Source organism: Culex quinquefasciatus, chromosome 2 (genome assembly GCF_015732765.1).
Source record: "Culex quinquefasciatus strain JHB chromosome 2, VPISU_Cqui_1.0_pri_paternal, whole genome shotgun sequence".
In the NCBI taxonomy this organism is placed as follows: domain Eukaryota; kingdom Metazoa; phylum Arthropoda; class Insecta; order Diptera; family Culicidae; genus Culex; species Culex quinquefasciatus.
Window position 1 is genome coordinate 208,822,368 of NC_051862.1, and position 15,949 is coordinate 208,838,316.

The 15,949-nt window shown below is 34.7% G+C and overlaps 1 protein-coding gene across 1 annotated transcript; it reads right to left on the reverse strand.

Moving 5' to 3' along the window:
• Positions 1–1,053: 1,053 nt before the first annotated feature.
• Positions 1,054–15,537, reverse strand: LOC6041775. The gene is made up of 3 exons (XM_038255703.1): positions 15,419–15,537; positions 13,355–13,734; positions 1,054–10,423 (listed from the first exon to the last, which is right to left on the reverse strand). The coding sequence occupies exons 2-3, from the start codon at positions 13,730–13,732 to the stop codon at positions 1,613–1,615; spliced, it is 9,189 nt and encodes a 3,062-aa protein (XP_038111631.1). The 5' UTR covers positions 13,733–13,734; positions 15,419–15,537; the 3' UTR covers positions 1,054–1,612.
• Between the last annotated feature and the right edge of the window lie 412 nt (positions 15,538–15,949).

The following is a 15,949-nucleotide window of genomic DNA, read 5'->3' on the forward strand; positions in this document are numbered from 1 at the left end:
TCACTTCGGTTTGTGATATTGTGTGGCTTACTCCAGTACATGTATTAAATATATAGATCTTGAGGCAAATCTTACCGATTAAATAAATTTGGGAAAAAATAAAGTTTTATGGATGATAGATATTAGTGAAATCAAAGCCATATTTTTGTCACTCTTAGATTTGGGACCATCCATAAACCACGTGGACACTTTAGGGGGTATGGCGATTGTCACGATCCATACAAAAAGTTTATTTTTGTATGGGCAATTGTCCACGAAGGGGGGGGGGGGTAACAGATTCCCAAAAAAGTGTCCACGTGGTTTATGGATGGTCCCTTTGTTTATTTGATCAATTTTAAAACTGTCTTTTTAAAACTAAATAACGACATTTGTATGACACAATCTCATCCCCATACCCAATGTCAACCCTGATGATGGTATGGATTATAGCTTCGAGTAGAGTCTTATCAAGGAATTATCATTTTAATTATTTGGTTTACAATTTGTTTTCGCTGTATCAGTCCGACCAAAAATTCTCTTATTTTACAGTTATCGCTTCAAGGATCCGGCTTACGAAGAACCTTTTTTAGACTTGGTTTATTTCAATTTTTTCAATTCGGTTTTATTGGTGAATTATCAATTTACAATAAGTTCTTTTGGATTACATAACAGAGTGTTGGAGTTCCTTTCAGCTGTGTGTTACATCATAATCCATTTTGGAACAATTTTGCTAATAGCTAAGGGATTTCCGAAAGTAAGAAAAAGTTAAGAAAAAAAACTTACTTAAATTGCAAGGGGTCTTGGTTTATTTATGTACGTACATTTCAGCTTTCAGACCGGTTGGAGAAGAATTGAATTTGCTGTACAGAATAACTAGAATAAAAAACTGCAAGCTAATTTAGATTAAATCCCTTTGTTATGTCTATTTCTTAATTAATTTTCTAGTTTAGTTGCTTGTGATATTGCATTTATTTAAACACATTATTTGTTCCTGCATATTTTATTTTATTTGTTTTTTTAAGAACTTGGTAACATCAATACTTTTTTTAAATATAACTATTATTATTTAGCGACATTTAAACTGAATTTATGCATTCGTGTATTATTTCAAACTAACAATTACAATGGTCAACAGTTGTTGCTCAATCCTCTGCCACCGAGTTCACTCACGCTCTTTAGTAAACTCAAACATGCCGAACGGGTTCCAAAATTTACTATATTAATTTCAATCTAAATATGACAGTCTATATGAGGAACCGCGTCTAAAACTAAGACCCTTGTATGCCTGCGTATTATTACACACTCGTCAATAGATGAAAACATGGTATCTGCCGAGATGGATTATTGTTCTGGATGAGGGGCGTCCTCCAAATACTACTACTTATTTGATTATCCAAAGAAATTTAATGAACCTCATTCAAACAAAAAATTTGGTTAAACTTTTTATGTTTTTTTTTTTTCTAATTCTTAAAATCAAATTCAAATTCAGAAAAAAAATTGAGTGGTCCTGGTTACATTATCAAATGAAAATTCTTGATACGTTAGGTAATCTTGTAATTTTTGTTACATCCTAATATTTAAATAAGACTTTTGTAGCGTAAAGATGTGGGAATTGAAGCTTGATCGGCAAAAATCAATGCGCTTGATCAGTGAAAGTAGTGCACCCAGGATTATTTTTTTTGTAATCTTTTACAAAATTAATCAAGTCTTGTACTTCTCGGGGGTCTCTGTCAAAGTTCATCACCTCATCTCCATTACTATTAGTAACAAAAGCTGAAAGTAACGTTTTTTGCGGACATCCAAATGAAGTTTGAACTGCTCCTATATCTAAACATTCATTGGCGTGCTCTTCGTAAAACTTTATAACTTTTTTCAAATACTTGATAGTTCTTTGACTGTTGGATAAATAAGCTGACGTGAGTAACGTAAACCGATGATTTTCTTCAAAAGGTTTCAATAGAATTTCCTTCAGCCTTGCCAGCGATTCTTTGCTCAAATTAGAATCGAGTGCTCCTCCAACCTGAAACTCCAATACTGCTCTAAAAGTGTCAACGTTATCCTTCCCCATTCCGTGCAGCAATGCCGTGAAATTGGTTCCTGTCACATTACTTAACACGTCGATTCCAGCACGCTGGCCGTGCTCTAACAGTACCTTCAAAGAATCAAGACAATCGTCCGCGATAGCTGCGGCCACCGCGGTACATCCTTCAGCATCCCGGAGAGTACAGTCAGCTCCAGCATCTAGAAACAGCTGGACCAATTCGGCGTTGTTTAATGATGCTGCTGCATATAAAGCCGTTGTCTTTCTGTCCATTCGTCGGAGATTGACCACCTCGGGATTGTCTGCCAGCAGAATCTTCACGATCGGAACACTTCGAATATTAACTGCCTCAATCAAAGGAAAAATACAATCGTGGTTGGGGATGGTTTGGTCCACGCCATGTTCTAGAAGAAATTGAACAACCTCCGATTGGCGTGAGGAAACTGCTTTAAATAGCAGCGTCGATCCCATTTTGTTTCGAATCATTAAAAGGTTTATATCAGTGCTGACCACAAATTTGAAAATATCCTTCAACACGTCCCAAGAAATGTCACGTCTTAGAAGAGAGAACAAGGCAGTTTCACCATCATTATTCAACAGGGAAAGGTCAGCTCCATGATCAAGAAGTAGCTTGAATAAGTCAAATGTAATAGTGGACGGAAGGTGATGCAAAATTGTTTCTCCTTTACTGTTTTGATCGGTCAGAAATGACTTTGCAGTGCTGGTTCTAGTATCTTCGGGTAAAATTTCAATAATAAATCGTTGCGACCCGGCTATTAGTAACCTAAAGGAATCGGATAGGTAAGTTAATTTGCAGTCTATCACCTTCAACCGCGATTCGGAGATTAATTTCTGAACATCTGCGCATATTTTATCTACGGAAAGTTCAAAAGATGTTGTATTATGAACTATTATTGGCTCATCTTCAAACGAATTACAAGAATTCTCTTCATCAAACAAGAAACATTCTGCTGAAACAATTAAGTTTCCGTTTGTTTGATACAGCAATACAGTTTTACGCGATTGTTTTAACGTTGGTTTGTTAATTGTTGCTTGTAAATCAACGCATTTTCTTATATCGTCTTCATAAGTTAGGTCGTCACCATTGTATCCAACGATTTGAATTCTATTGAATAAATTCAAATGGTTCACAATTCTACCAACTAATAATTGATTGTGCTGCAAACACAGGTTAAGTTCTTTACTCTTAAAGTATGTACCAATTTTGATTTCATGTAAAATTTTAAGCCACTCCCTCAAATTAGAATCCAAGCATTCATTAAATGGAAAACTAAATATACAGTCCTCAACGTAAGCCATCATCTGAGTATCTTTTATGTTCATACATGAACAAAAAAGAACGTGTTGATCTTGACATATATCAAACCCTTTTTTGAGGAAAAGTTCCATCATTCGTTTCGAGCCATGCTCAGCCACGAGCCTTAATATCCCATGAGTTGTTCTCGGCATAATCTTGAAAAAATGTTTGAGCATCTTATAGCAACCATTTTTCACAACGATATCTGCCGAGGATTCTTCATCCACACTATCCTTATGCCAGGGATCTGCTCCCCGATCAACCAACAGACGAGCAGTTGTCCAACGGCAGAAGACGATTGCAACTCGAAGGGCGCGGTCAATAGCGTTGAACAAAACCGGAAAGTTTTCCAACAACAGTTTGATCATCTCATTTCGGCCATATTTACAACATAGCACCAGAGTGTTTTCAAGCTCTTCATTCGGTTTAGCAATTTGATTTTGTAAAAAATAGTTAAATGCTACAAAGTTATTACAAATTGCAGCTCTGTTAACATGAACAAAATCTATTTCATTTCTTGGGAATAGTTTATTAAAATGATCTACTGAGTTTCTTTGAACTGATATAGCATGCAGTTGAGCAAAATCAATTGCAAATGGAAATTTCTTTAGCATCAAATCTATTTTTTTGTCGGATCCCACTGCTAGACCAATAATAAGCACTTCGGGATCAAATAATTTCAAAACATCAAGCAAAACTGATTCTTCACACGATTCTTCCAAATGCCTAATGAAACTACCCAAGAACAAATTTATACCAAAATTACTGTCAACACTTTTAAATAGTTCTTTCCAGGAGAGTCCCAGGTAACTAGGTGCCTTCTGAAAGTCACCATTCATCATTGCATTGATATATTTCGTCTTTGAAGAAGCAAACTCTTGCCACCTTCCTGGAGCGTCTGGGCATAGCATTGTCAGAATGGAACGGAGCTTGAAATTTAAGCAGTCAAAATCGACAAAAATTTTATTTTGTAATAGTTCCAGAAGCTTCACCGATTGGATTCCACTGTATAAACCTACCGTTGTCCAAAATATGCCAGAAAGTATCCCGCCTTGTTCATTGGACACGGAATTTACCGTTTTAAGATCTAATGCAAGTACGGCTTGTTTCAAGTCTTTTTGGCTTTTAATCCAAGATATACCTTCGGTTTTGAGATTAACCAGCGCTGGCAGGTCCTTTTTTTGCGGCATTCGAAAAAGTTTCCAGTTCTTGGTTGCCATTACAAGTGCGTTTATAAGGACTTTAACCCTAGAACTGTTTGTCAACAAATCGTATGAAATACCATCGTGAGCTAAATAATTTCTAAAGTTTCGCCCACAAATCATCTGCACATTTTTCTGTATTGTGTGGAAGTTATCTTGGAATTGTTTGGTGGTGATTAAAATCTCACTCATCTCAAGCATCCAGTATTCCAGTGCCAAAATAGCATCAATAGGAAGGTATTCCATGTTGAAGGCCATTTTTTCAATTGAATCACAATTATATTCTTTCAGTAGACGCAGCATGGAGCTTTGAATGCTCTTGAAAATGTTGGACAACTCTTGTGTGTCATCTTCATACAGTTCCTTCAATTTATTCTCAAATAAGTTTGTCTCTGTTCTGTCGTCTTCTTTAGAACCACGAGTCTTTTTCTTTTGAAAAACTTGCTTAATAGCTTGTATTTTGGCGTCAATTGTAAAAATGTTACCAAAACATCCACCACCTCTGGTTCCTTGCAACTTCTGGTACAACTGACCCTTCTTGACAGGATCATCTGAGTCAAAGAGTTGACAAATTCTGTCCACTTCCTTTTGACAGTGATATTCCTGTAATGCTTTAAAATTAATGTCAAATTCCATCTGTAGGTTTGCCAATATAAATGTTTGTTTTTCCTGTAATTTAACACTGTCTGGAAGAAGACTAAGGTAATTAAGCTCGATTTCCCATCCATCATGAATAATAGTCAAGTAGTTGTTAAGGGACTGATTTAAATTCATATCAAGCATACGATGATAGGTCACAATGTCGGTTTTCAAAAATGCTGCTGTTTGTAGGTAGTGGTACTTGTATGAAAACATTGAACTGATCATTCCTTCCAAGTGTTCAATCACAGGAATTCGTCTAATGTGATTGACTTTAAGATGCTCGACAGCTTTCTTTTGTGTTAGACTCAACACTTCCAGGTTGATAACATTTAAAGAGGATTCAACATCTTTATGATATTTTTTTGTTATTTCAAGAAGTCTATCTTGTAATGGAAGAAACCGGCGCTGATCTCCAACGTAACGGATCATGTCTTGAATATTAACAAGTGATTTGCAAGACCTTAACATACCAAAGAGGCATCGAGAAAACTCAAAAGTGGTACATATTAACAAAATACTTATTGTTACTTTGACCACATCCAGATATTCCAATGACGCTCTATAGTATACACACTGATCTTCTGTTTTAAAGTGTTTTTTTGCCACAGGATAGTCATGACATGATATATCTCTGGTTTTTTTATTCAGCTCTACATAGGTAGACAGTTGGCGGGACAATATTTTGTTGAATTTAGCTGGAAGGTTTTGTGAATTTACTGTATTTTTGATGGATTCACCAAAAATCTGTATGAAGCGTTTCATCGAGGCAACTATTACTTCCTTAGAACTATTGGACAAAGAAAAGTTTTCCAAAATGGACAAAATTTTGTTTAATGAGTACATCTGGCGAACGCGCTGATATACTCTGATAGTAAATTTGAACATTTTCTTGTGCTTGCCGTGCAGTTTCCACTTGAAGTCGATGGCTTCATTGCCAAACACTTCTTCAACTAACTTTTCGTTCGAGAGATTTACAGCTTTCTTGGAACACAGCTTATTCCAAACATTATCACTGAGTTTTGGAAGAGACGCATTGTTATTCCAGGAATTCTCAAGAGTATCTCGATCTCGTGATCCACACGAAAGAATGTTTTCCATTTCCAAAGAAGCTGTTGAATATTCTTTGGAGAATGATTTAAGCTCCGCTGCGATTGCTTGTAAAATGTTACAAATAGTTTGTTTATTTAAAACCATTCGATAAATTTCAAATTCGTCTGATTTGACTGACGAGATAAAAATCGCAATTAAAAACATAACCTCCTTCAAGGGAAGTTTTTTAAAGTGAACTTTATCCTTTATCAGGTAGATTTGGTTGTGGATTATTTTAAGCCTAAACAGCAGCTCATTATTGACTGCTAAAACAAGGTTACAATCGATACTGCGCAATATGGACTCAGTCCATTCAATGACCAAGTGAAGTGAATTCAACCACTCAGAAGAAACTTTAGACGTTAAAGGATCTGCACAGAAATTTTCAAATCCATAATTTGCCAATCTATACAAGAGCAAAGTGTGCAACTCTTTTTCAAGTGGTACACATCGTGTGTCGAGTTCAATTAGAGCATTTGTACATTCTTTAAAAATGTCAGATTCCGTTAATTTATTAGCAGCAAGGAACATTTTGAAAGTTTTCTGTGACCCGTACTGTAAAACCCTGAGTATTTTCTGATTCATAGCCATGTCATTTGGAAGATCATGTTCAAGGACTTTTTCGGCAAGATTTGTCTGACCATTGGACAAGGCATAGTCGATAATTGACTGAACAGTTTTAGGATTGACCCTCCAGCAAGGTAACCCAGCGTTGAGTATCAAACTCGTCATTTCTTCTTTTCTACCAAGAAGGTTTTCGTTGTAATCAACTATTTTGTGAAACAGAGTTGGGTCAAGCCATAAATCTTGATGATCGGAATTACCAATTTTGTTGATCAATGTTCTGGTTGATTCAATGTCACCCGATGCCACCGCTAATTGAAGACGGTTTTCATTAAAAATTTCATTGAGTAAAGATTCACCGTCGTGGTCTGGTACAAATTCGTTTAAAGGCAACAGTTCTGCCATGTAGCTTATACTGTTTACGTATATCTCTTGGTAGCGCACACATACATCTGCCTTAAATTCTGTAAAATCGCATAAATAACCTTCAAACTGGAATGATTTCACTAAAATGACCTTTATCATGTCTCTTATGAAACGGAAAGAAAATTTGTTTTCGTCAACAAAAATAATGTCACTAATTGGTTTAATCGCATTGGAAATCGAATTAATTAATACCGTGAATACAAAAAATGCATAATGATTGGAGTTGCTAGAGAAAACATGAAACTCAAACTGAACTGGAACCAGTGAAAGTAGGTTTCTTTGAAACTCTGAAATTGTTGTAAGGATTTTTTTTCTCTCACTGGCTAGACTAAAACAAGTTTCTTCCCGCTGATCAAAAGAAGCATTAAAAATTGAGGAAATATAAAACCGACCATCTACTTTTTTATAAAGTAACGCTCTTCTGAAGAGGAATTTTTTAAGTTCTGGTAAAAACATGTCGTTTTGTGGACTAGTGATTAATTCATTCATATAAAGATAATTTTTCCATTGCTCCAGCAAATTAAACCAGTTGATTATAATTGGATCTCCAGTATCAACAATATTTAACCTAATATTTCTAGCAATTGCCCCACACAGCTCTACGTGCCTTACTTCCAATGCAACAGGAAAAGCTAAATGGTCATCAATCACACGTAAACCAGCTCTAAAAAAGAAGTCCATCATTCTAACAGATCCACTTGCAGCCGCAAGAGCTAGACAATTTAAATCAGTATCCAGCTGATCTTTAATGAAATAATTTCTGACAAATTTCAAACAACCGTGAGAAATTGCAAGCTGATAAGCAGTCACAATAGGTACTTCAGCAACTGTTAGTTTTAAAGAATTTATACGATGGTGGGGCTGCGCTTTGGGATTTGCCTTGCATTCAATTAAAATATCGGCTAGCTTCCAATTCTCCTCTAGTACTGCCGTTATCAAAGCATGGTTACGACACAACTCAGGAAATGTTGCTAGTAAATGTTGACAAATTTTTATCCGATTGTATTTGGCCGCCAAAATAAGAGCTTCTTTGGTCATTGAGAAAGAGTTCTCATGTTCAAGAATGTATACAGCAACTTCAATGTTATTTGATTTAACTGAACACATTAAAACATCTTTCAAGTACTCCTTATCAAGGAATTTAAAAACAACAATGTTGAAACGTCTTTCAACAGCACATTCTAAAATATCTTTGTCGACGATCTCACAAAGATTTATCAGCATTAATGCCAGTTTTTCACTTCCGGTTGAAACAGCTTTCATGACCAATCGTTTATTGGGCCTGTAGTCAGTCTTCAAAGATAACAAGGCCTTAAGAGCTGAAATATTAACATGAGTAACAAGTTTGTCAACGACATAAGACGCAATTTCACTGCTCCAGGTTGTTGGGTCTTTTCCTATAGCAATTAAGCCTGCGATTATATTGTTCCAGAAAAACATTTTATCTGGAAAATCCCTTATGTCATCGGGACAAAACATCAGAGCATCGTCAAATTGTTTTAAATCCATAGCAATTCGTAATTTCAAACTTCGACAATGGTATTTCTCCCGTGGTTGGTCCTCAATTGCTGACAGCATTCGGTAGTATAATTCACCAGGTTTACAGTTAAATTTATACGCAAGAATTGTTCCCAAAGTATGGTATTTCAATGGCTCTAAAATGTCAGGACGAAACAAGAAACTTCCTTTCACATTCGATCCAGTCGACACAAGTTTATAAAATTCTTGTTCTGTTTTTTCATTTTCTACGTCGAGGTTCAGGGTAGCTTGCAACAATTTTTTCTGTTGTAGATTCCAAACTAACCCTTCGGTTCTCACATCCTTAATATTATCTGCAAATATTGTACGATGTTTCAATTCTTCAAATTGGACTTCAGTTAATGCAATTGCATTGATCAAGTTACTCAAATCAATATTATTTGTGACCGTCAAAAAGCTGGGGCTTCCAGTCTCTAAATAGTTGAAATATTGTTTCTCAGAAATAGCTCCATGCCCATAAATAACGAAAGGAGCAAAATCGCTCATCTTATCCGAAGATTCCATCAATTCGTAGCATTTAAGCTGCCACTGACAAATTGCAATTAGCACGTTTCGTGGAATATTGGAATAATTGTGAAGCATTTTTTCAACTGTTTCACTGCTGTACCTTATCAATGCGGTTTTTATCTTTCCTGTTAAGGCATGGTATTTTTTCTTGGCTAAATGGGATAACACTGTTGCACAGGGAATGTTTTGTTTTTCTTGATTTTTGACAGTCAAATCTTCATCACTTATCGTGGTTGCATTTTGTGTAGATTTCCACATCAATAAACAGTACTCATCTGGTCTTTTACGGCGATATGCAAAAATTTGGTCAATCATTTCTTTTAACAATGTTACGTTGCAATCAGTTAGTTTATAAATGGAATCACAAACATGCGAATGTTTCATATACGCGACCTTATCCAATTTCGAAAAATCTGCGGCAACGGAATCATAGTATTTTTTTACATTGTTGTAGGACTCAACTTGATTTTTCTGAATTGAACTCATATTTACAAAGGCAAAAAATGATTGAAGGTGCTCTTCCGGGCATTTTCTGGCAGCGTTGAGAAAGTAACGAAATGCAGAAAGCTCTTCCAGAAAAATCTTTGAACTAATGTGCATCTCTAGCTCTGGTAAGCTCCGGTAAAAATTCTGATAGAAAGCTGAAACCTTATCAACAAAACCTTGAAACTCATCTGAGTACACACGATGATTAGCTCTATTAACGATGTCGCTGTACACTTTTGAAAACTTTTTCAATTCTGAAAAATCTGAAAAGAGTTCATGGTGCCGATCAAATGTATGCAACAAGTGATTCATTGCAACTCGTCTAACCCTATTATCACCATCATTTGCAATAACAGCTGATAGTATTTGACGAATGCTTCGCAAATAATACAATCGTTGCAATACTTTAGTGATTTTGTTAAACTTTTTGATTGATTTTCTGCACTTTTTATCAAAAAGAAGGCTGTAATTGTTGACGTCCAGATCGTTGCCCATTTTTAACTTTTGTAACATTTTCAAACATTCTTCGAGGAACTCCATGACAGTATTTCGATTAAGCAGCAACCTAAAAGCATCGAAGTCAGCTTCGTGTTTGAACACCAGCAGAAATAGCGCCAGCCAGAATGTTATCTGTAATAAATCATAAGAAATGTATGAGCAGTTCGCTCAGAATTCGGTCATTCGATTTTTTTTTTGTATTTTTCAATCTGACTGAAACTTTTTTTGTGCCTTACGTATGCCCAAAGAAGCCATTTTGCATCATTAGTTTGTCCATATAATTTTCCATTCAAATTTGGCAGCTGTCCATACAAAATTGATAAATGAAAATTCAAAAATTTGCAGCTTTTGAAGGATTTTTTTGATCGATTTGGTGTCGGCAAAGTTGAAGGTATGGATAAGGACTACACTGAAAAAAATGATACACGGTAAAAAAAATTGATGATTTTTTATTAAACTTTTTGTCACTAAAACTTGATTTGCAAAAAAACACTATTTTTATTTTTTATTTATTATTTTTTGTTATGTTTTAGGGGACATAAAATGCCAACTTTTCAGAAATTTCCAGGTTGTGCAAAAAATCATTGACTGAGTTATGAATTTTTTAATCAATACTGATTTTTTTTCTAAAAATCGAAATATTGGCGGCAAAAAAAATTTAACTTCATTTTTCGATGTAAAATCAAATTTGCAATCAAAAAGTACTCTAGTGATATTTTGATAAAGTGCACCGTTTTCAAGTTTTAGCCATTTTTAGGTAACTTTTTTGAAAATAGTCGCAGTTTTTCGTTTTTTTTTTTAATTAGTGCACATGTTTGCCCACTATTGAAACAAATATTTTTGAAAAGCTGAGAAAACTCTCTATATTTTGCTTTTATGAACTTTGTTGATACGACCCTTAGTTGCTGAAATATTTCCATGTAAGTGTTTAAAAACAGGAAAATTGATGTCTCACCCAAACAAACCACCATTTTCTGATGTCGATATCTCAGCAACTAATGGTCTGATTTACATTGTTAAAATATTAAACATTCGTGAAATTTTCCGATATATTCGAAAAAAAATCAAAATTTTTAAACCAAGACTAACATTGTAAAAGGGCGTAATAATGATTTTTTGGCCCCTTTTGAAGTGTTAGTCTTGATTTTTTTTTTAATTTTGTTTTCAAAAAGATTGGAAAATTTCACAAATGTTTATTTTAACATTGAAAATCGGACCATTAGTTGCTGAGATATCGACATTAGAAAATAGTGGGTTGTTTGGGTGAGACTTAGAAAACATAAATTTTCCTGTTTTTTAACACTTGCATGGCAATATCTCAGCAACTAAGGGTCGTATCAACAAAGTTCAAAGAAAGCAAAATATAGAGAATTTTCTCAGCTTTTCAAAAATATTTGTTTGAATAGTGGGCAAACATGTGCACTAATTTAAAATAACGAAAAACTACGACTATTTTCAAAAAAGTTACCTAAAAATGGCTATAACTTGAAACCGTGCACTTTATCAAAATATCAACAAATTACTTTTTGATTGCAAATTTGATTTAACATCGAAAAATGAAGTTAAAAATTCTTGGCGACCAATATTTCGATTTTTTGAAAAATCAGTATTGATTAAAAAATTCGTAACTCTGTCGAAGATTTTTTGCACAACCTGGAAATTTCTGAAAAGTTGGCATTTGATGTCCCCTAAAACATGTCAAAAAAGATTAAAAATATTGTTTTTTATTGCAAATCAAGTTTTAGTGACAAAAAGTTTAATAAAAAACCACCAATTGTTTTTTACCGTGTATCATTTTTTTCAGTGTAGTCCATATCCATACCTACAACTTTGCCGAAGACACCAAATCGATAAAAAAAATCCTTCAAAAGCTGCAAATTTTTGAATTTTCATTTATCAATTTTGTATGGACAGCTGCCAAATTTGTAAGGAAAATTATATGAACGAACTAATGATGCAAAATGACTTCTTTGGGCATACTGAAAACACCACAAAAGTGTCAGCCGAATTAAAAAATATAAAAATTAAAATTCTAAAAAAAAAACAGATTTCCCAGAGAATTGCTAGTATGTTTTATTTTTTCGTAAGCTGAAAAATGCCGATATTTTCAGCACAAATCCTTTATTTGTCTTACATTTGTTTCGTTTCTCCGCCTTAGGTTGACGTCCGTGTCGACAAATATTCTTTAGTACACCCTTATATTTTTCTCGATTTTCATGACATGGTTTGAACAGAACTGCCTTTTTTACATCCAATATTGTACAGGACTTTTTAGCGAAATAAATTTCGATTGTCAGTGTTCAATTTCAAAATGTGTTTTCACTGATGGCGCTCTTATGCCAATTCAAAAAATGGTTACACGGAGAAAAAAGAGTTTCCAAAATCGTGAACATGTGTTCATCACATTGGGAACCACGAACAAAGTTTTCAAATACGTTTTTCAAAAACGTTCCATGGAACTTGAACGCTTTGTTTGTGGTTCCCAATTTTTGTGAACGCGTGTTTACGATTTTGGGTACTCTTTTTTCTCCGTGTAATGACTTCTTTTGTTTCACTGTTAGAGGCAACAGAACCAATTCTCAAAATTGTGGCCGTTGTGGCAGTACATAAATGACAAAACAAACAATACTAACATAAACCTTCAACATGCGTTCCATCAAAGGCACATTGGCACCGAATTGAAAAAATAAAGATTATTAATAGTAGTAAATACAACAATTTAGAAAACGAACGAGTGCTGAAAAAATCAAGCTTTGCAACGTGTTGCAACATTTTTGCAATACCGAATGGAATTTTAAGTCAAATGTTCATTTGTTTAGTCAATTCATCGTTCAACTCAAAACAATATTGACAAATATTACTTAAATTACATGTGCTGAAAAGTAGAACTTTTCAAAAGTATTACTTTTCGAATCTGATATTTTTAGTAGAGAAAAATAAGTCGGTTCGTTGTTTGAAAATGACAGGAAAAGTAAGAAAAAGTCACGACGGAATTGCAAAAATAAAAAATCAATTTTCAAAATGAGGTTTATCACACGCCCTTGGGCTCGAAAATGTACGTACCTTTTTTACCGGAGCCATTTGCAGCTCAGGCACTTGCTCCAAGAACCACAGCTCATTATGGATGATTCTTATCAGAAGCAATGTCCCATCGTCAACATAAAACGGGTCCTCACTTGGTTGATCTTTAAGACGTTGGAAAAGTTGCTGGATTCGGTCGATAGCTTCAGGCCATCCACCTTTACTGCAAGCTGGTCTACGGGGCTTCAAATCATGTTTCATGCCAAAACGCACCAATTTATACTGCAGCTGAGCTTGCAGCCGTTCATCCATATCCACATTTCTCACGTCTAACTCGAGCAGTGCGTTGCAACACTCTACAAAACTTTCCTCGGACAAGTCTTTCTTTCCGAACAGCTGACGAAACCTTGTACCGTCCATATCTATAAAAGATAAGTCTTGTTAGATCAAGCTTAACCATCAATAATTGGCACTTGAGGTCGATGTAAATATTTTCAAAGTTTTAGTCCATATTAACACCTAGATTCCCAAGCAGAAAAAGGGAGAATTTATACGCAAACTCTCTCCGTATTTCGGGCTTGGGAGTTTGGGTGTTAAGTACTAACATCAATGCCCGGTTATCCCTCTCCTCAAACATCAAAATGAACACCACCACAATGGAATGAACTCAAGTTGTTCACTATTTCTTAGGAAGCATATTTCACCCAAACTCAGTTTCATTCTCAGCAACGTTTCGTCATCGACGTTAAGTACGTCATTTGCATACAGATTGAGAGGTTTGAACGCATCCACAACCCGATCGGTTGGACTTTGGTTCCGACCTATGGATGCGGTTCCTCACCATGAAGCGTTGCCATTTAGTTCGATGAGCAATGAGTAATTCCAGCTCAAATCAGTAATTTTTCTGGTACCCAACCCTCTCCGATTTCAATGAAACTTTGTAAACATGTTACCCTAGGCCTATATAAGTCATTTTTGTGTATATGAAGTTAATTTTATTTATTTAAATATTTTTATATTTTGTAATTTCAAAATGACTGTATCTCGAAGCCGTTGAATCGTATCAAAAAGTGGTCAAAGATAAACTTGTAGGACAAGCTTTCTAAAAAAAATACACTGAAATAAAAAAACCACCCTATTTTTATGAATTTTTGGATTTTCTAGCTTAAAAATTACATTTTAAGCGGATGTAAAGATTTTTTTTTCGTTCAACATTTTTGAGGTAATAGCCTAAGATGTTTCAAAAAGACTGACGAAAAATGCAGGATGGTATGTCTCAAAAATCATGTACTAAACCTGTTTTTTTGAAAAGTGGTCGAAACGTCAAAATTTGTAAAATCCAATAGTGAGAATCGATTTCCTAGACAATTTTACATAAAAGTTCCCATATTGACCATTGTCCTATGTCCAATCCTTGTGAAGATGCAGCGGTTTTAAAAATAAAAATGTTGAAAAAATATTTTTTTTAGGTTTTTGGCAATTTGTATACGACAGACTTGATTTTTCAGTCTCGTAAATATTTTTACCAAAAAGCTCGTTCAATTTCCCATAAGTTTGCTTCTGACAGCATTCAAATTGGTTGTACAGATATAAGCTTTTTAACATTAGTCATAGCTAAAAATAGAATATTTTTTCAGTGTTGTAGAAACCTGGATAGTAAGTATGCTTACGTAAATATTATAACGAATCAAAAATTTTGAACGAAGAAAAAATCTTAATCACCTTCAAATCTAACATTTAAACTTAAAAATCAAAAAATGTCATAGAAGTGACATGTATTTTTATTTCAGTTTTTTTTTTTTCTAAAAGCCCGTCTAATTTCCTACAAGTTTGTCTTTGACCACTTTTTAATACAATGCAACGGCTTTGAGACACAGTAATTTTTAAATTATTGAAATTGTCTGGTAATTCTTAGTTTGCTACTTTTTGAGAAATTGCAAAAAGTATTTTTTTTTTGAATTCATTAAATAAAAACCAGACTAGGTTTAGGTAAGACCTAATATCTCGCTCAAATGGTAAAAGCAAAAGGGGGTCGTTAAGGTTCAACTGGTCTGTCATTAAAAAAAAACTTTAGTATCCTTTCGCGTTTTAGGTTGTGATACATACCTGATCTTTCTAAATTGAACAACAAATATTTTTCTCCAGAAAAAAAAAAAAAAAACAAAATCTCTACTCGATTCACTTGGATCAACCCCAGAAATTACAACAAACACGTCCAATCGACTCGAAAGTGACACTGTGAATGTTTCACAGCTGCAGTTGCGCTGATAATAAAAGCAGTCGCCGGCTGAACTCTTCAAATTCACAAATTCCTGGAACTTGCCAGGGATGTCACAGAATAAGCGGTTTAATTTTTTTAAGTAATCTCAGCTTGAAACCCATTCCTTGGCTACCGGTCTGGTTATCTGTGTATAATAATTGTTATCATCCGATTGCAACAATTTTGCAACATTTTTTTTGTACTTTTTTAGTCTCGATTTGAAGGACGCCTCACCACCGGATGGCCCCGCAATGCTTATGTATTTATTTGTTGTAGCTGTATTAGAACCTCAACCGGTTACAGTTACAACTCAAGAAGAATGTTCCAACAATAATAATAACCCTTTCTTCATTGAAATGGCCAAACCGAGTTGACGA

Excerpts from the sequence above, each read along its gene's own strand:
- LOC6041775 (XM_038255703.1), bottom strand. The coding sequence starts at position 13,732 with ATGGACGGTACAAGGTTTCGTCAGCTGTTCGGAAAGAAAGACTTGTCC. Across the intron at positions 10,424-13,354 it reads AAATGGCTCCGGTAAAAAAG|ATAACATTCTGGCTGGCGCT; the intron begins GTACGTACATTT and ends GATTTATTACAG.